Consider the following 20,412-nt stretch of genomic DNA (forward strand, 5'->3'; position numbering starts at 1 on the left):
CCCAGCTCAGCTCTGAGGGCTGTCGTCGGTCTATCAGAAGCTCAAACCCATGAAGGGCTGCTAGGACTAGGAGGGAGATGGCACCCTGGAGTGGACTGGGCCAGCTGTGCAGTCTTCCATCTCAGACAGCGGGGTCAGGCTCCTCCTCGCCTCAGCTCAGCCACCTGCACTGCCAGTGCTAGAGACCAGCGCTCCAGGATGTAGCAGGCCTGTCCCGGTCCCCAGTCAGAGGTGACCGCGAGTGGCCACACTAGTGTTAAGGAGCAGGCCAGGAGGGTCCAGTCACCCTGAAGAGCATGACATCTGGTGTGGACTTTCAGCCACATGAATGTTTGCAGGGAACCTGCCAGCTCTTGGTACCTCGCTGCAGGGGTACCGAGACTATGTTACCAGGGATCTGGGTGCCCAGACAGCTCCTGGCATAGAAGTGGAAAGGGCACCAGGAGGCTGTCACTCACCTGCGCAAGAGCTTGGCCTTCAGTGAGGCCCGGGAGGCGCTCCAGGAGCTCAGCTCGGGGCTGCTCAGGGCCGTGGGTCGAGTGTGGTCCAGCACAGTGAGGTCGCGGCCCTGCTTCCACTGCTCATAGCGCTCGGGTTGCAGGATGCGCACAAACACGTCCATGGAGATCTTGACCATGTCCTTGCGACATGTGCACTGTAGGGACACATACACAGGCGCTGAGTCTCATGCAAGGCTCCTGGCTCCCACGCGGCAGACAGCTGGTGTGAGGAAGGGAATGCTAGCCCAGCACCTTCCCTGCCCTCACCACAGGCAGGCCAGGCCGAGAGACCCGAGGGGGAAGCCCGTCAGTCTTGCCCAGCAAGACGTGAGGGGAAGAAAGGTGGACACAGGCCATTTCCAGAGGGCCACATGGTCTTACAGGCCAACCACCCAGGGCCAGGCCTTCCAGAAGGGCCTAGAAGATGTAAGGCAGGGCTTGCACAGATCCAGACAGAGATGGGGAGCAGCCTGGGCCTTGTGCTCACTCTGCAGGCTCAACACTTCCGAGCCAGTCTCCACCCTGGCTGGGCCAGCGCAGGGCTCTGACAGGGTAGCTGACACACTCCCGCCTTCTCCTGACGGGACTACAGGCTGTGACACTGAAGACAGGGCTCTTTCTGTCCCCAGTCCACAGCAGCTATGGCCATCTGGGCACCCTGCGGCCGACAGGAACACTGGGCCTGGTACCAGGGCATTGCTCGTGCCCCTCCTGTGTCTGTGGTGGAGGGGAGGGTTGGGATCTGTCTGGGCCCAGCATACTGAGCAAGACAGAGAATTTATGGCTGAACGATTCCCAGCAAACTCAACTTGCTTAATGGGAATGTGCTGGACAGTGGCTGTGCAGGGACTTGGCTGGTCAGTGACGTCCGCAGATGGCGCCCGGGTTGTACATTCCTGGGCCTGGCCTCCCCAAGCCCCCATCAACTTTGGATTAAGGGACCTGTGCCAAGTGGCTCAGCCATCGCTTAGCCATCAGTAATTAGCAAAAGCACCTGAGCACTCCCACGGGTTCCACAGACACCGCCGCAGCCAGCACCAGCTCGATGGCCAGCACCAGCTCGATGGCCAGCACCAGCAGCCAGGACAGAGATGTCAGAACAGGCTGGCCTTGCAGGGACACTGGCCTTCACACACCCCGTGTAGGCTCTGCAGATCTGAGGAGTGTGGGTCAAAAGCAAATGTAAGGAGGCAAGGATCTGGGTCTGGGCGAAGATGCCCGGAAGCCTGGGGGAGTGTGGCAAGGTGGCCTGAGGCCCAGCCACAGGGAGGGCCCACTCTGAGGTCCAAGCAGCTTCCAGGGCTCTGCATGTGGCCCCAGTGGCTTATCGCAGATGGCTGTCCATGGTGGAGACACTCTACTGGTGGACAGAGAGGTCCATCTGTGTAGAGGGTCTGACTTCACCCCTGCAGGCTGGAGCCCACTCACTGAGGTACAGAGCAGTCATCCTAAGCTATAAGGAAGGGAAGGGGTGGGCCACCAACCCCAACCCACTCTAGAGCAAGGTGGGCCTAGGACTCCATCACCTCCTGGGACAGAAGTGACCTTAAGGCTCACTTACCAGGGCATTCCAGGCTTCCCCCCTTGGTGGGCAGCTGCCACCTGGGCACCGTACTGCCACCTGGGATTCTGGGGTAGGCATAGACCTTCTAGTGAGCCCAGCCTGAGACTGGGTGACAGAAAGGGGTTACCTCCTGGGGATAAGCAAGCTCTCTGATGACACCTGACACCAGCTGTGGGGGCCCAGAGTCAGCTCCTGAACCCTGACCCTACACTCCTGTGCCTTGGCAACCAGAGCTCTGACGCCAAGTCCTGGGTGACGCCACACTCCACAGCTGCATTCCAGGAGCCCCTGCTCTGAGAAGTTTGCTAAGAACCTTCTAGAATGTGAGGGACAGGCACCTCACGTCATCTGGAGCAGGCCTTCACTTACACCATCCCCGCACGCCACCCCACCACAGGACAGTCTTGCAAGTGGCTGAAGGACATATTCCAGCAGACACACATCCTCAGGACCCTCCGTGGGCTTCACAGGCGCCTCACACAGAGCCAGGCCTAAGTCCCAGGGCCTTTGTCTCCCGTGGCTCTGGATGCAGCAGCACCAGTGGCAGCCATGGCACTGACTAGAGCCACATCCCAGCTGCTGTGTTCCGCACCCAAGAATGAGAAAGCTTTCTTCTCCGGTGACCTCTCGGAGGAGGGCTGGGCATGGGAAGGCCAGGGACATTCCCAGCCACCGATCTGGACGAGCTGCCTGCTGAGTTTGCCTCAGAATGCGACGATGGGAGGGAAAGCTCCCTCGTGCCCTCTTGAGGTTGCACTGGAGTCCTAAGCAGGGCCCCTGTCACAGACCTGTAGAAACGGCCTAAGCTGAGGGCAGTGAACAGCTGTCACTCATGGCCAACTGGGGAGCTGTGTGTTCCCTCGTCTCCTGCCTACCCTGTCACTGCTTGGTGCCCAAGAGGCTCAGCAGAGCTCATGGGCAAAGAAGAACTGGAATGTGCAGTGTGGACAATGAGCTGGCCCCGGGGACTCAAGGCACAGGGGTGGCCCTGCAGACCCTGAGGAATGCCTTCCTGTGCTTCTCGTGAGACGGACAGCAAGCAAACCTGCAGTCAAGCTGGGACAGCCACCTGACCCAGCCTCCGCGTCTAGACTCTAGGGAGACACGCAGCACCCAGGTCCCCACACACGGCCGGTCTTTGTGTAGCATCCCGCAGCTACCTCCGCACCCTGCTGCAGTGGTGTGGCCTCTGCACAGCCTGTGCGTGATGCTCAGCACCTCTCAAGGCCGTGTGATGGTCCAGAGCTTAGTGTGCCCGCATCCGGCACGGACACCTTCAGCATGTGCTGCATAGGAGCCCCCCCCCCCCGCCCTGCCTGTGTTGACAAGGCACCTTGCTTCCCTGGGTGGCCCTCATTACTGGGTACTCCTCAAAGCATGTGGCCTGCCTGCTCCTGCCCAGTCACTTTCACTTTTCCCATTTGTGTCACTGTCCCACACAGCCCTGGAGGAGACCCCTTGTCCACCCCGCAGGTCCCTGTGGCCAATGACATCATTAGAGACACCAAGAAGACTTGTCTTTGCAGGCACCCAAGTCATGAGAGTGAAACACTGGGGTGTGGCTGGACCAGGGCTCTGCACTTAGGTGAGCCTTGCCCCCCATGCTCCGGGCCCAGGATCGGTCCCGTGAATGGACTACACCTGCACGCCAGGCATCTCCAACAACTGAGGGTGTGAAAGTGTCTGATCTGTAGTGGGCTGCACACACAATCACTCCTGCCCCACTGAGGGCTTCCAAGCCCATGGCTCCCCAGTTCTGTCAGGCATGGAGGTTCTGCCATGCTCCCTGGGGGTTCCCACCGCCTCACTCAAAGCTGGGCTGGGGTAGAGCAGAGAGGCCACCTAAGCTCCCAGGATCCTCTGTTGTCTCTGAGCTCCAGTCAGAGGCCATTTTGTTTTGAGGTACTGGGTTACACTAGAACACAATCATACAACAGTGAGCTGGGGAGGCAGCAGCTGGAGAGGGGATGATCACAACGCGGTGAAATAAAACCACCAACCCAAATAGCAAGTGACTGCAGGGACTCTCCTGCTCTCGCTAGTGTGGCGGGGACAACTCTCAGTCACGGCACAGGAACCAGGGCAGAACACTGAGCCTGCTGCCGGGTGGCTGGCACCTGCCAGGGGTGGGTGTGGTGTCCCTAAAAAGCACCAGTCTTGAGGGCACAGCAAAACTGTCCTCAGCTGATTACCACAGTCACTTGCGGCTGCACACGTTCTGATGTGACGATCCCGACCTTCCTGCCCAGGTCTGCACTGCATCCCTTCCTCAGACAACGCAACCTTAGGGATCCCTGGCCACAGGCATCCTGTCCCTGTCCAACACAGCCTCCACACTCAGAACAAACCCAAACTCCTCAAGCAAGCAACGAGGCCAAGTGGCCCCCACTTCCACTGGGCGCCTGGACTCGTTTGGAGATGGAGGTCCCAGTGTGAACAGGTGAACTCCTGGCCTGGGGGTCCAGCAGCAAAAGGTAGGGGCCCACCAGAGGCAGCAGCAGGGGCACTGCCCACCCCCGCTGACCTGAGGGAGACTGGACGCCTGGCTCAGGCCTGGTTTGTCAGTCCCTAAAGGTAGACTTTGCCAAACCATGACACCACATCAGCTGGCTGTGGTTATATGCACCCTTTCTCAATGCCACCTCGGTTTCCCAGGTCAGAATTACCTTTTAAAAAATAATATAGCCCAGGATGGCCTTGAACTTGGGGCAACCTTCCTGCCTCAGTCTCCTGAGTGTTGAGATGACAGGCTTGCACACCAGTGCCCTGCAGAGGAAGGCGGACACGGTGACTGTGAAGAGATACTTCTGCAGAGCCCTATATTTGAGGGCCAGGCGCTCCAGCCCACTAAGGGTTAAGCACAGAGCTCTGACTGTGGCTTGGCCCATTTCTGCTGTCATTACAAGTGCTGCAACAACATCCAGTCCATCAGGGAGCCGCAGGGACCTGTGCACAGGACGATTAGGCGCCAGCACAGTGCTGCCTGGTGGGACCTGTGCCGAGCAGATACCGGAGTCACGATGCCCCTCCTGTGGCGCCCCACCCCACCGCACCCCCCTCTTGGCACAGGGGCCACTTGTCTAGGTGGCATGAGCACCAGGGGACAGACAGTGAGCGGGGAGTGGTAGCACTGGCCTGTCTACTCTCCCTGCGCTGCTTCGTGCTGGACCCTTCAGCTCTTGCCTTCTGCAAACCTCAGTGTGACCCAGCCAAAAGATGCCGGGGCACCCCAGAGATTCCCAGCATCCCCTGACACGGGCACCAGAGCATTCCCAGCATCCCCTGACACAGGCACCCCAGAGCATTCCCAGCATCCCCTGACACGGGCACCAGAGCATTCCCAGCATCCCCTGACATGGGCACCAGCGCTTTACTCATGGGGAAATTGAGGCACAAGGTGGCAATGTCCAGGATACACAACGTGGGGGTGTCCAGGATCTGCGTCCGTGATCTCGTGATCTACTCTGCTGGGGAGTCACTGCCGGGGTCAAGGGTCTATCAGCAGTCCCCTCTGTGACCAGTGTGTGACACTTGGGATCACTGTGGTCATCAGGGCTGTGGGAGCTTTCTGACATGGGAACAAGGCCAGGCTACTCCACAGAGGATGCCAAGACCATGTGCACTCTGAGGAGCCCACACTAGGCCACCTTTCTAGATTCTTCCTCAGCCAACACAGGCCAGCTGTGTCCCACACAGGGCCTTCTGGGGACGCGCTTAGAGACATGGCCAGGGATGCACGGTATAGAGACTGTGACAGGGAGTGAGGGAAACACATCTCACAAAGCAATCTGCAGTCAGCCCTGTGCACACAGCTCTGCCACGGCACAAATCAGGGGTTAGTGAGGCAGGGTGGCTGCAGCTAATGGTGCAGCATGGGAGACATTGTCACTGCAGCAGGGGAGCACGGCTGTCGGTTCTCACCTGGTCATTAAGCTCAGTGCTCCCTACCCAGTGCCCGCTGCTACCAGCCCACCGCAAGGGCATGGTGACGCGGCTCTAAAACAGCCACCTCCACACACTTGGACCTCCCAACTCTGACGTCTACCCCCTCAGGTGTGCCAAGCATTCCTGGGAGAGCTGGCATCCAGCCACGGGGACCGTGAAGGAGACAGAAGCCACTAAGTGTGTGCCACAGCCAGATCACAGCCTCATCCCATGTCTCACTGCAGCGAAGCCTGGTGTTGCGGTGAGTTCCCGCTGAAGAGCCCGCTCCCCTGAAGTGCGCAGGACATGGCTGAGCTTCCCACACAGTGTGTGGCCTGTGACAAGGACAGGGCTGGTGTAGCAGCCAGAGAGGAGCAAGGAGGAGCAAGGCCGTGCAAGCAGCCTCCCCTCCTTGGAGAACCCTTGACCTCCTCTCCTGACCTAGCTATAGAGAGGCTGCTCCAGTCCTGGCAATGTGCACAGGCAGACTGTGCCCCAGGCCCACATGTCACCAGGCTTGAAGACTCTGAAGGGGAGCACTAACCTGGAGCACCCCCAGAGGCTCACCCCCCCACACACACTTGCACATGTCTACTGAATAATCTGGGAGCCTGTAGGGCATGCTGCACATGGTGCCTGCTGTGCAGCACTGGCAAAGTTGCCTGGCCTCTCTGTTCTTGTCTGTCAGTCCAGGGTCAGCATTCTGTAAGGGTGCTGGCTTCACAGACCCAGAAATGGGTCATCTCTACGGGGAGCACGTGGAAATGGCGCGGACTTGGGGGGCGTTCCCCCACCCCCACCAGGCACCGGCAGTCCTGCCGAAGCTCATTCAAGGCCCTTGCTGTCCATGCAGGAGGCAAAGTGACCCAGCAGGGCTGCTGAACTTTCTGGATTCTCAGCTTTGTTTTCATTTTTGCTTGAGTGAGGGTCATGCTATGTAGCTCAGGCTGTGACCAAACTCACAGCAATTCCCCTGCCTTAGCTTCTTGGGTGCTGGGACTCCATGTGAGCACCAGGCACAGCTCAGAAACTTGCCTGTAAGGACAGATACTGTCAAGGCAGGAGAACAGACCTGGAGGGGTCTACATCCAACACAGGCCTGTGGGGTGTTGATGGGTATACGCCTCTCATGTAGCCTAGGCTGGCCTCAAACTCACTGTGTCACCAAAGACAGCCACTACTTCCTGAGTGCTGGGTGGCAGGTGTGCACCACCACACCTGCTTTCTGTGGTGCTGGGGACAGAGCTCGGGCCTCGTGTGTGCCGCGCAAGCCTCTGCCACGTGCTATGCCATCTGGTTGACTTTTAACCCTCACCTCAAAACCAAACCGACAAAACCTCTGCTGCCAACAGCTGGTGCCACACACAGGAGAGGCCACATCCAACCACCCGCTGTGACCACAGAAGGAAAGCCACAGGAGGACTCAGGTAGACACAGCTACTGCAGCTTCTTAGCTGACCCCATCGCTCCACACAGAGCCAGTTTCTAGAAGTTTAGATGAGGAGCCCCGCCCCGTCCCACACAGAAGCAGGTGAGGCTCATGGCCCATGACCTGCTCTGTAAGTCAGATCACTGGGTCACCTCTCTACATCACTAAAGTGGGGACACACTCAGTGGAGAACTCATTGATGGCTGTGTAGTAGCTCCTGAGCACGTACGTTACTTTTTCTGTCTGTGAGACCGTACTGCACCTGTTCCACAGCCACAGTGGACAAGGCCAAGTGTCACAGGAGGCACGGCTTGTGAGACGGCCTTCTGTAAAGGGCCCTCTGCAGCTGACCCAAGGGCTCTGGGGCCTGTGCCCCAGGTGACCTAGATCCCCCAACACCAGGCCTCTCCCCTGTCCTCCTACAAAGTCTGAGCTCATGTGCACAATCCAGAAAATTCTTCACTTGGGAACATAGCTGTGCTTAGCCTGTGAACAGCCTGCATGCGTCCGCCCACTCCTCACAGGAGTGGCGGGACTCATGGATCTGCCGAGAAGCAACTGGAGCTAAGACTGGAAGGTCTCCTGGGGCACCTAGGGTGTGGCTTCCAGCCACGGAAGCAGCCCATGTTGAGCGAACAACTCTAGAACATTCAGACACCTACAGGACTCTGTCATGCCTAGCCTCGGAACACACCATCATCCCGTCAGGAAGCCCTGTCCGCTCCTCAACCTTGGCAGGCCACTTCCATGTTCCAACCTTTGGGTTCCCCAGTCTGGATGGTCCCCATCATGGAGTCCACTCCATGAGGCTTCTGTGTGATCAAGCATGACATCGTTGAGGACTTCACAAGGCTGCAGGTCAGAGGGTTCCTCCCTACTCCTACATATGGCTTGCAGAGGTGCGCACACTCTGCGCTCCCCTGCCCTGCTATCTGCCTCAGCACCTCTTTCTGACAGCCACACTTCCTGGTGTGCCTCAGCTGGAGGGGAGCAGACACAGAGGTCCTTTCCTAAGCCTAAGCCCCTTGCTGAGGGGCCCTACAATGTTCCCCCCCCCCCAGGGACCTTGGTGGCCCCAGAACGGTCCAGTTCCTGCCAGAGGCTACCTATAGCTCCAGTGAGTGTGAGCACTCCTCCCACTGCCAGAGTCAAAGAGCTGCCGGCACAGCTCCCTGCCTGGTCTCTGGGTTAGGGCCCTCAGAGCCCCTCTTAAGAAGGGAGCCACACAGGCAGAGCTGAAGCCTCACCAGCACAGCCAGCAAGCGCCTTCCTGGGAGACTGGGGGCAGGGGCAGGCTGCAGAAAGGACCAGGCTCAGCACAGTAGGGAGGGGTGAATGGGTGAACAACTCTCCTGTGCCTTGGGGACACACAGGCGGAGCTTCAGGGCCTACCACGCGCCTCTACACCCTCCAGCCATTAAAAATGAAAGTGGTCCCACCCTGCCACTAAGCAGGAGAGAGGGAAGCAGCCTGCCTGCAGCTCCCTACTGTCGCTGTGCACATGGAGGCAGGTGAGGTCCCGGGAGATGGGGATAAGTTAAAAAGGACACAGCCTGTGTTTGCAGGCTGAGGGGTGGGGAGGAGGCTGTGACTGCCATGTGGGAGCAGATGAACTGGAGAAAAACGCTGAGGGAGACAGGAGGAGCAGGCATTTGCCTGTCCAGGTGCCTTGGGACTCAGACCCGGTCCTGTCTTGCATGGCTTCGCGCCCCTCATAGCCTCTATGTTGACATGGGCTGGGGAGCAGCAGTCCTGGCCCCCGGCCCCACCATGTGGCTCAAGAGTCCACCTTCAGCTGGCCATGCGTCCCCCTCACTGGTGCACCCCCATGCAAGGGCGGCCCTGGCAGCCAGGGGCACCTGGGACGGTGCCGTGCTTGCCACCCTGCCCTGTCCCCGGCTGGTCTGTGGTGCCTCGGGCCACTTGTTCCCTAATTTCACGCTACATTGCTTGACAATGTGAGCATGGCACCATTGCGGACAGCACTCCCCAAATGCTGCTTGTCTGTGAACACATGGCTGAGCCTGGGATTACTTTTACTATCTGGGCAGTTCCTGTTATGACTGCGGCCAACACAGCTCTGCAAGCACTGGCCCCGCCAACACAGCTCAATCTACCACAGGTGCAGGGGATCTTGGCCGCCATCCCACCAGCCCTGGCCATGCAAGGTGTCTAATCAATCAAAACCAGACACGGGTCCCAATCCTGGGTCATGCCACCTGCCCCAGACTCAGTGCTTCATGAAGACTGAAGACAAGCTCCAGGAACCCTGGAGCAGACCACCGGATCCATGCCATGTCCTTAGCAAGCATCTGCCCAGAGCTCAGGCCCTGGCTTCAACCCAGCCATGAAAGGAGACAACTGCCCCCCAAAGCAGAGGAAGGGCAGCCTCCAAGCAGGATGGGGAATGCCCAGTGGGCACAGCAGCCAACGGCCTGATTCCCACCCTCAGAGCCCACATAAAGCTGGTTGTACTAGTGCATGCCAGTGAGATGGGAGAGCAGTGGAGCATGCCGGAAGCCATGGCCAGGAGACCCTGCCTCACACAGGACGACGACGACGGACAATGGAATACATGTGCACTCACATGCAAATGAAAAAGTTGTCAACATAGATAAAAAGCTAAATGACAGCCCAGTCCTGGGCATGGGGTCACCCTGGGGTCCCACCAATAGGGAGGATGAAGTAGGATCTGGCCAGACAATGATGTCTCAAAGACCAAAACAAACTAATAAACAACTTGGCTCAACAACCAAGGCCAGCTTGCCAGAGTAGCACTACCCAGAGAGAGGGAGTCCCTGCAGAGCACTAAGAGATGAAAAACCAAGACAGGCGGTGGTGGCGCACGCCTTTAATCCCAGCACTCGGGAGGCAGAGGCAGGCGGATCTCTGAATTAGAAGCCAGCCTGGTCGGTCTACAGAGTGAGTTCCAGGACTATATAGAGAAACCCTGTCTCGAAAAACAGGAAGGGAGGAAGGAAAGAAGGAAGGGAGGGAGGGAGGGAGGGAGGGAGGGGGGGGGAGGGAGGGAGGGGGGAGGGAGGGGGAGGGAGGGAGGGAGGATGGACGGACACTGCCAGCAGCTGGGGCACACCCACATGAGTGTAGGGCTGCTCCACCCGCTTTCTGAACCACGATGACTGTCGCACCTACCTGTGTGGCCACTTTGCCATAGTCGATCCAGCGTAGCGTGGCAAAGTTGGTGGACTCAGCGCAGTTGAAGCCATGGTTGAAGCCCGCATGGTAGCCATAGGGGAATGTGATCATGAACTCCCCGGCTTCCTGTGTGATCTACAGGGGAGAGTAAGAACTTATGGACGATGCTGGCTTGAGGGTGGAGGGTGGCCCACGGCTACTGATGAACTTGTGGGTTCAGCAATGATACAGGGCTCAGGAGCCTGTGGGACCCTGCCAGGCTTAAAGAGTGTGGCTGACGAGATGACTCAGAGCTACAGGCATTTGCTGCCAGGTCTGACAACCTGGGTTCAAGTCCCCAGGCTGCACACTCACACCTGACTTCCATGGGGTAGCCTGAGACATCACACCTGACTTCCATGGGTATCCTCAGACATCACACCTGACTTCCATGGGGTATCCTCAGACATCACACCTGACTTCCATGGGTATCCTCAGACATCACACCTGACTTCCATGGGGTATCCTCAGACATCACACCTGACTTCCATGGGGTATCCTCAGACATCACACCTGACTTCCACGGGGTATCCTCAGACATCAGCATGCACCCCACAGCACTCATACACACAAAATACATAAACCGTTTTGTAAAGAGCGAGCTGGACATGGTGGTTCACAACTTTAAACCGAGAACTCAGAGGCAGTGGGTCTCTGTGAGTTTCAGGCTAGTCTGGTCTACAGAGAGGCACTGTCTCAGACAAGCACCATGGAGCAAAGCTGGTGTGGTGGAGCATGTCAGTCATTGCAGTCGTTGGCGGCTGAGGCAGGAGTCACCAGTTTGAGACCAGGCTAGGCTACATGAAAAGACCTGGTTCTAGCCCTGGCCACCAAAGGACACAGGGCAAACAGCATGCTCACCATTCTGCACCATGGACACCATGGCCGTCATCCCACCCAGCCCAAGGGACATCATCCACTAGAACGTAGCACTGGGCCACTGACTGCTACAGCCTCACCACCCACTATGAGTCCAGGCCGGAGAACACATGCAAGCAGCGTCCTCTCACGCACAGGCGCTCTGCATGACATCACTGATGCATACGGCTGGCTCTCCAGGAGGCAGGTTCTGGGGACAGTACTCATAGCTTGGAGAACACTCTGGAACACATGCCAACCTCAGTCCCTGAGACAGGCGGTGTCCCAGCACAGGAGTGACAGGAGGACACACATTCCTCAGAGGATGAGCAGAGCCTCATCCGTGAAGTTCCAGGAGGAAGAGGGTCCTCACTGTCCACTGCACAGGCAGGAAGGCGTGAAGACCGCAGGTGTGTGGGATTCTGAGCTTGACAAGTGCCAACAAAGGAGAAAGTTCCAGAGCACTGAGGAGGCCCTGCCCCTGGGCTTGGCTCATTCTGCAACCCTGGTCACCCTGTCTCAAACACACAGGATATTCACTGTCTCAGGGCTTCTGAGCCTTCATACTGACTCGGCTGGATGGCACTGCCTGCCACAGTGTCTTACTGTGACAAGGACCGCACTGAGAAGGTGTAAGGTGCCTTCTCTCTGAGCATTCCTAGTCACAAAGGTTACTACTCTAACACCCCTTCCAAACCCTCACCCTAGGTGTGGGTGTGTCCCCCACAGGCCACCAAGTCCCCGCCGTTGGATTCCTCTTGGCAACTCTGGGGAGGAGAGAGTGGAGACTATGGTGGGGGACTTGCAACACCATCCACTTGCCAAAAAAAAAAAAAAAAATCAAAGCTAACATGGCCTGGAGCACAGCCTGCCCTGGAGAATTTGCCAGTATTTTTCTTTTCAAATAATTAATTGCACCAATCAAGGGAAGTCAGCTACATTAAGTTATGTTTTAAAATTCCTGCCCAAGTGACAGCTCTTCATGGCAGAGTGAAGGATGGTGGGGTGTGACAAGTATGTCCCTGGGTCCTGGCAGCCATAGCTCCTCAGGGAATCTTAGCCACTTCATCGTGAGCTCTAAGCGGGCAAGGGGAAGGAGAGTGTAGGGCTTAACAAATGTCCCTTCAGACAGCAGTGGTGACCCTGGCTCTCTGCTGGTCCTCTCCACACTGTCCACCATCACGGCGCGCACACACTGGGAGCTGTCCCATTCGGCCTTCTGGGATAGAGCACACCACGCATGCTGAGGCCAACAGCAAGCATGCAGGCATGGGCTGACACCACAGCCACGACAAAGTGTTGCTCAGGGGCGACAGAACTGGGCTCCTGTCATAGCCACTGTGTCCCAGAGGCTGCTGAGTCCCTGTAGCTGCGCTGTCAACAGAGCCAGGGATAAATTAGGAGGCTTTAGATGCTGGATAATTGTGCGGCAGAGCCACAGCGGCCAAGGCCGGCGCCAGTCAGGGAGAAAGCTAGGGACGCTTCGGCAGGACAGATGAGGAAGTCGATGGCAGATTACAGAAATACACACTCTTAATTATTAACGAGCTGGCTATTGATCAGCTTTCCCTTCTAAAAGTAAATCCCATTACAGACTCACAAGCGCAGTGTGCAGCTGCTCGTCTGAAGGGTGACAGGAATTCTGATGAGGGAACCCGCGCCTCATGTGCGGAGGACACTCATCTCTTGCCTATTGCTCTGTCCTTAGGTCCAATCCCAAGGCAACTACCTTCTGGTGCTGGACAAGGACCTTTACCCACAGCCTTTGAGGCAGGTCAGGCCCCAGACACCCAGCACAGCAGTATGGGAGCATGGCTCTCAGTGTCAGCAGCCTCTGTGAGTCTGCAGGCAAGCCGGCTGCCTTGGGCTGGGCACTATGTGTGTAATCCATGGTGCTGCCCGGTGGGGAAGGACTAGGCAGTCATTCTGTCCACAGGGGTCCCTGTGCATGAAGCACCAGCCTGGAGAACAAAAATTCCCTGCAAGCTGGTTGCAGACACTTCTCACTTCCACAAGTGACAATGCTGCCACCTAACAGTGAGATCTGTGCTTCTCAGAGCCAGAGCCTGGAGCAGCCTCCAGGCTGCACCAGCAGGAAGAGCATGGTGGATGCGGCGGGTGCCTTGACTGAAATGTCAGGAGCAATTTCCAGCATGCTGACACCCTGTGTGAGCATGCAGCAAGGGGGTCTCATCACAGAACTCGCTCCTGGGCTGGCAAACTGGTCTTCAAAGAGACCTTCAAAAGCAGCTGTCCTGAGGGCCCTCTCCCTCCCTGGCCCCCAGGGCACACAGCCATGTACCCTCTGCCAACACACACCCAGTTGGGCGCCTTCCCTACTGGTAGGTGCCCCTGTTGCCTGAAGAAACCTGAGGTCCTAGGTCTGCAAACTTGCCAGCCCACAGTAGGAAGTCCATTGGCTCCTGTCCCCATAGAGGTGTCACAGGGCTGGCTCTCCCATCTCAGACCTCTGTCACAGCCTCTGCAGCAGCACAGTGAGTGGGCTCCGTCTCATGCTCAGGAACATTGAGCAGGACAGCTTCACTCTGTGGCCAGTCACCCTGCTGGCTGTGAACTGCTAACAGCAGATGTGGCCTGGGCAGTAAGGGAACTGCACTCAGGGTTCTATATGGTTTGGAGACAGCAAAGACCTGTCAATCCCACAGTCTCCTGCAGAAGAACTGAAACCAGTTGGTCACCATTCTAGAACCTTCTCTGGGGCCTGTACGTACCCGGCTGAAGGGGATACCATACTTCTTCAGGATGATGGGCGAGATGAGTGTCATCTTGTGCCTCAGGAAAGCATCGCAGCCCTGCGAGCTCCCAGGGAAGAAGCCTGGGGTGGAGGAGAGCAGTGTCAGAATGAGTGTCAGTATGGAGGGCGGGAATTGCTGGCCTCGTCCTAGTGTCGGGCACTGAGCTGGGATCTCAGACATGTCTTAGACCAGTACCAAAGCCCTGGGCTCAGTGGAGTGGATCACTGCACATCACTGCCCAGCCACATGGAAGACAGAAGCAACTGCCACTCATGTGACTGCCCAACAGACACCTTTCCAACAAGCTCTCAGGAGAGCAACCCTGTTCATTAGGTACCTGAGCACACAGACTTGGGAGCCAGCATCCCAGAACCACACGGGTGAGCATGTGAGCTTGCAGCATTTAGCACCTCCTTGGAGGGTACCGGCGGCTCAGTAAAACAAAGGTCACCAAGGGGCAACACAGGTATAGCAGCTGTGTGTGAGTGGCCTCCAGGTCCCAGAACCTCAGTAGTCCACAGGAAAAAGTGAGGCCCAGGACACAATGGACCTCAGGACAAGGACAGCCTATGTTCCCACTGGGATCCTTGCTTCCCCAGGCAGAAGACGGCTGTCTCAAAGCTCAACCACATCCTAGGGTCCCAACAACATGGAACCTGGCCTTGGACTCCTTGGGGTGAAATGCAGAGTTCCCACTGTGGAGGGAAGGTCCCTTCAGAAGCCCAGGGTAGGCTGGAGCTTGGCCACACCCTGTCAGAACCAGCTCTACAGAAGCCAAAATGGGCAACACGGGACAAGTAAGGTGGGGCACGCGAGTCCCTAGACTAGCTGCTCACCACACTGGCCTGTGCATCCTTAGAACACCACTGCACGCTACCACCCCAACACAGGGAGGGTTGCATTAGTGTGCTATGGGCAGAACTGACCTATACCCTGTCTGAGGAACCTTCCAGAAACCCACACAAACATGTGTCCCAGCCTCCAGGCCAGCATGCCCCCGGTCGGTCTCTGTTCAAGAGCACATGCTCATGTGTGTGAGCATGCTCACAGACACATGCACAGGTGCAGGGTGAGTAGGGCCTGGAGGCCCAGGCTGCTGACAGGAGGCTGAGCTGGAAGCGCAGGCTCCAGAGGGGACGAGGGCTGAATCCCCATCTTTCTTTCCTTGGTGCTAAAAGTGCCTTGGTTAAAATTATGGCTGCCGCCGCCAGCCGCACGTCCCCCTTTTAATGCATGGCTTAAGTGGCTCTCATTAGGGCCCTAATAAAGGCTCGCATCTGAAGTGATTAGCGCCCCCACATTAGTGCTCTCCCGTGGGCGCCTCTCTCTCCCGGCAAGCCCATCTATGGCTCAGCTATTCATCTCTGTGCTAACCGTGAGCCCACTCCCCCTGGCTCTGCCGTGGGTGGCAACAGTGGCGCATGCCCAAAGGTCTCAGGGCTGTCGAGACCAGAGCTGTGAGGGAGCTGCATGTGGCCTCCTGCAGACCCTGCTGTGCCATGCACCCTGCCTCCCTGTCCTGTGCCCACCCCCACTCTCCTCTGGGCAGACTGTTCAGTCCTCCTCTGCTTCCAGGCAGCTGCCCCACCCTGCTGGTTCTTTGCTCTTCTTTTGGAGGCAGGGTCTCACTACGTGGTCCAGGCTGGCCTGGAACTCACAGAGATGCACCTGCCTCTGCCTCCTGAGCACTGGGATTAAAAGTGACCACCACCATGCCGTGCAGGCCAGATGTTTGAAGCAGCCACTCTGGAGCCTCAGAACTGAAATTCTGCAGCTGGCTCTCCTCTCCCCCGGCTTCTGAACACACTTTCTGGGAAGGCAAGCTGCCACCTACATGCCCTGCTGGCCCTGGGAATGGGGATGTGGCTACTGGAGTGGACTGAGGACCCTGAGATCCTGGCCATTCGTCACTCTGAGGTTTGCCTCACTGTCTCTAGAGGAGGCAACAGACCCAGAACCACCACAGCCTGGCTCACTGAACCACCTCACATGCAGACAGGAGACACCGTCACTGTCAGCAGGGGCCAGGTAGCAACTGTGAGCTGGTTCCCATGTCCTGAGCTGGCGTGAAGAACATTTGCTCGCTCAGGACAGCCCCGGGACCTGTGGCATCACTTCAGGGTCAGAAGAGACTCTGCAGATGGCTCAAATGAAAGGCCCTGAGTCGGGAGCATCCTAGGTGACCTTAGGCCCAGCACCCTCATGAGCCCTCAGAGGGAGGCAGAGAACATGGGAGATGCTGTACGGTTGGCACTAGACTAGAAAGAAGGGCGGAGAGCCAGGCATGCGGGGCCTCTGGTGTGGTGGGTTGCAGAACTCCCTGGACACCCTGCTGTGCCTATGGTCTTAGGACTCTAAGCTGTGGAGGCGCCATCTAGGCTGTTCACAGCCACCAAGGCTGTGATGCCTGGGTACAGTGGGGCTGGGAGGTAGTGGCCAGTGTTACCTTAGGGGTCACACTCAATTCCACCCTGTGATCGCTGCCGTAGGGGATGTCGAGGGCTCCATCTGCAGCTGTGCGCTTCCAGCAGATGGGTCCACAGGACCCAGGTTAGCCTTCCTGAGGGGCTGTACAACGTGCCCAGTCCCTCCCAGTCCTGACAGCCCTGACTAGCAGAAGATGAGGCCTATGTCAGAGCTGCTCTGGGGATGACAGAGGACAGACAGACCTTTCAGGAGTGAGGACTCACACCTCTCAATGTGTGTGTCCTGAGGTGCCCACATACAGACTTATGCCTGATGAAGGAACGAGTAAGCCGGGCATGATGGCGTGGGCCTGTCACTCACTCCAGCTCTTGGGAGGCTGAGGCAGGATTCTGAGTTCAAGGCTAGCCTGGACTACAAAGTGAGTTCAAGACCAGCCTGGACAACAAAAAGCCAACAAAAAGGTGTGGGATAGTGGCACACACCTTTAATCCCAGCACTCAGGAGGCAGAGGCAGGAGGCAGAGGCAGGAGGATCTCTGTGAGTTCAGCTAGCCTGATCTACAGAGTGAGTGCCAGGACAGCCAGGGCTACACAGAGAAACCCTATCTCGAAAAGCCAAACACCAGAAATCAAAATCAACAAAAACAAAAACAAAAACAAAAAAACAAAGCCAACTAAAGAAAACACCATGGCTGGAAGTGTCTCAGCAACACAGTGCCTGCCCAGCATGCTCCAGGCCCTAGGCCCTGTCCCGAGCATCAGGGCACGGTGAGAAAGGGACAGCTGGGTGTGGCGGCACACACTGTTGTTCCAGCGCATTCTAGGGTTGCAGGAGGATGGAGAGTTCTCCACCAGCCTGGGCTACCAATCTAAGCCCAGTATTAAAACCAGGCATGGCCTGTGGTTGAGCAGGGCTGCCGACAGGGCTTATAGCGCCCCATCTGAGCCGTGTCACTGGTGAGACTGCATGCACTCCCAATGCCCTCTGCACCCAAAGCTTTGTCATCACTCCAGGGTCACTGCAGGCTGGCCGTGTGACCAGGAGGCAGACACAGTGAGATTCACCTGCATGGGCCACCTCCCCTTCTCATCTTTGTCCCTGTCCCACCGGGGCTCAGATACCTACCTATGGCCAGGCGCTCCAGGCGCTTGCCGTGTTCCGGTGGGATGGCGTACCTATGAGAGAAGGGAGGCACATCAGAGCCGAGGACCTCTGGCCAGCGCAGTCCACACCCACAGACAGCAGACAGGCTGTCACCACCAAACCCAAAGGCAGCGAGCCACACTGGAAAACTTCAAGACCAGGAACAGGCATGTCTCAGACATGTGGCTGTCACACCGGGGAAGCTGCTGGAGTGGGGTAGGAAGGCTGGGGCATGGCTTCGCACCCCTCAAGGCTTAAACACAAGAGGACACAGGAGCCAAGGCAGAGGAAGTCCACAGCAGCCGAGAGCTGATGAGTTTCCGCAAAGGTGGTGGGAGGGAGACTCAGCCACAGCCCTTAGCTGCATCTTCAGAGGGAGCAATAAGGAACCCTCAGGTGCCCCTCTGTCTGAGAAAACCCAGACACCCCCAGCTCCAAGGTTACTCCAGAATTCCTATGTCTGGACAAGCTGAGGTGACGTTTCTCCAGGTCTTTTATCATCACACTCAAAGCACCGTGACTCTGGGAGCCGTGGGGGTGGGGAGCAGGCTTCAGGGAAGCCACCCGAGGCCTGGAAGGAACCAATTCCCAGCTCTGGCCGCAATGATGAATGCGGCATCCCCAGTCCACGGTGCCTTCCACTTAATTAGTGCCTGTAATTAGGAGTTGTAAAGATAAGATTAATTGAATCTGGCGGCTGCTGGAAGTTTAATACATTGGAATATGCCTGGTGTTATCGGGAAGTGCAGCCTGCAGGCCGCTGGCCAGGGGTACAAGAGTGGCCTTGGGGAGACAAGCTTGTGGACGGGTGGCAGGGAGCCGCAGGGCTGGGAAATTATGCTCCATTGCAGCCAGATGAGGCCACAAAAACCGTTCCCGGCCGCAGGCCACAGCCAACCAACACCTTGATTCCCAAACTGAGACGGTCCAGCGCTGAGCCTGGGGGAGGCTACAGAAGCCAGGGCGGCCAGGCCCGTCTTGAAGGACAGCTCTGGGTGGCCACAGCCAAGTGTAGAGCCAACCTTCCCATGGATCCGGGGGAGCTCCCAGAGAAGAGCCTCAGTGGGTTCCATACCCACTCCACAGTTGTGCTGTGGACACCACTGAGGCTCAGGCTTGGCTCTGGGCTGGGAACTGGGCACCACCCTGCCAAGGATTAGGAGCCGCCTCAGCACCATGAGTCCATCTTGGAGCTGCAACACAGGCAGGTACCTCCACCACAAGGTCCAACTCCCCACAGCATCAATATCCCATGCCCTAGCAGCTGTGCGCGGACAGCACCCACGCTGGTTCTGGGCAGTGGCCACTGTGTGACTGGTCCAGGCTCTCTTGTCCATCAGCTCTCGTCACTGCCTGCACATTGCCCACCTTGGCATGCCCACCTCATCCCCTCCCTCTCACCCGCACGCGCGCGCACACACACACACACACACACACACACACCATGTGCCTTGCCTTTGCTCCTCTAGGAATGCTCTTGTCCCCACTCATAGCTGAGAAGCCTATACCTACCTAGACCAAGCCAGTCCACCCATCCCAAGTCATCCAAGTCAGTATGGCAGAGAATCTTCCAGCAGGCTGGGTGCTGTGGACACTGTGGGCTACCTTGGGCTGTGACCCGGGTCCAGGAGGACCCTTCGGGAGCTACAGGGAGCCTTTGAGTTGGACACTAAGCAGACCACTCAAGACCCTGGGAGTCTGAGATTTAGCTGGCTCTTCATGGGAGACGCATAGGCCAGAGACCTAAGCCATCAGGCAAGGTGCATCCTTCTGAATGGTCCCCATAGTGCCTGGCACCTGCCTCCATGTTCTAATCCCTTTGCTGTCCATAAAGTACTTCCAGGAGACCTGCAGCAATGACAGCCCTGTCCTGTGTCTCTAGTGTTCTCCATGGACTAGGTTGGGACACTCTACACTGGTCACCAGGAGACAGCAGCTTTGTGCCTGCATATGGGGAAGGGAGACAGACCCAGGTATGGAGCAGAGGGGCAGAGCCTTCTGGGGAGTGCGAGCTGCTCCGGATGCAATCCTGAGAGGGTGTGCTGGTTGTGGCACTCTCCCCAGTTAGTACTCATGACACTATGCAAAAAAAAAAAAAAAAAAAAAAAGCCTGAGGAAGGGCAAGGGTAAGTTTGGCTAGAAGGTTCTAGAAGGAAACAAGAGCTGGAGTCTCCAGGAAGGACAGGATAGCTGACCCAGCTCCTTACCTCTAAGGTAAACCATAAGCTGAACCCACAAACCAGGCCACAAGTGGTGACTGCACCTACTATGGCTGACTCTGCTGAGTGACTGAGCCATTGTGGGGAAAGTCAGTCTGGGGCACAGTGGGGACCAGGAGCCCCAAGTGCCCCAACATGAGATGGGGGGCATGAACTCTGTGCCTGGCTCACTGTGTTGAGTGGTGCTGGGCAGCCCAGGGCCATCTGGGGGACACGAGGCACACAGCCCTGAGGGTACAGGACAGGTATCAAGTGTGTGGGGGAGGGGATCTCAAGGCCTCAGGGCGCCATGGGTCTCCAGCCCCGTGGGTGGAACTGAGCAGCTGAGCCCTGGTGCAACTGGATGAAGAGGCCTCAGCGGACACACCAGTCTCCCTTCCTGCCCTCCTGCCCGCCT

At 57.5% G+C, this 20,412-nt stretch overlaps 1 protein-coding gene across 2 annotated transcripts in view; it reads right to left on the reverse strand.

The window, feature by feature from the left end:
* Positions 1 to 20,412, reverse strand: part of Kdm4b (lysine demethylase 4B) — an 83,074-nt gene that overhangs the window by 18,004 nt on the left and 44,658 nt on the right. For both annotated transcript variants that reach the window (XM_040739218.1, XM_040739217.1), the window contains exons 7-10: positions 17,779 to 17,828; positions 14,203 to 14,306; positions 10,571 to 10,708; positions 459 to 655 (exon numbers count right to left, since the gene is read on the reverse strand). In XM_040739218.1, the coding sequence (XP_040595152.1) occupies positions 459 to 655; positions 10,571 to 10,708; positions 14,203 to 14,306; positions 17,779 to 17,828 (489 nt within the window). The remainder of the gene's footprint in view (positions 1 to 458; positions 656 to 10,570; positions 10,709 to 14,202; positions 14,307 to 17,778; positions 17,829 to 20,412) is intronic.

This window comes from Mesocricetus auratus, unplaced genomic scaffold, assembly GCF_017639785.1.
Source record: "Mesocricetus auratus isolate SY011 unplaced genomic scaffold, BCM_Maur_2.0 Super-Scaffold_100676, whole genome shotgun sequence".
Taxonomy (NCBI): Eukaryota; Metazoa; Chordata; class Mammalia; order Rodentia; family Cricetidae; genus Mesocricetus; species Mesocricetus auratus.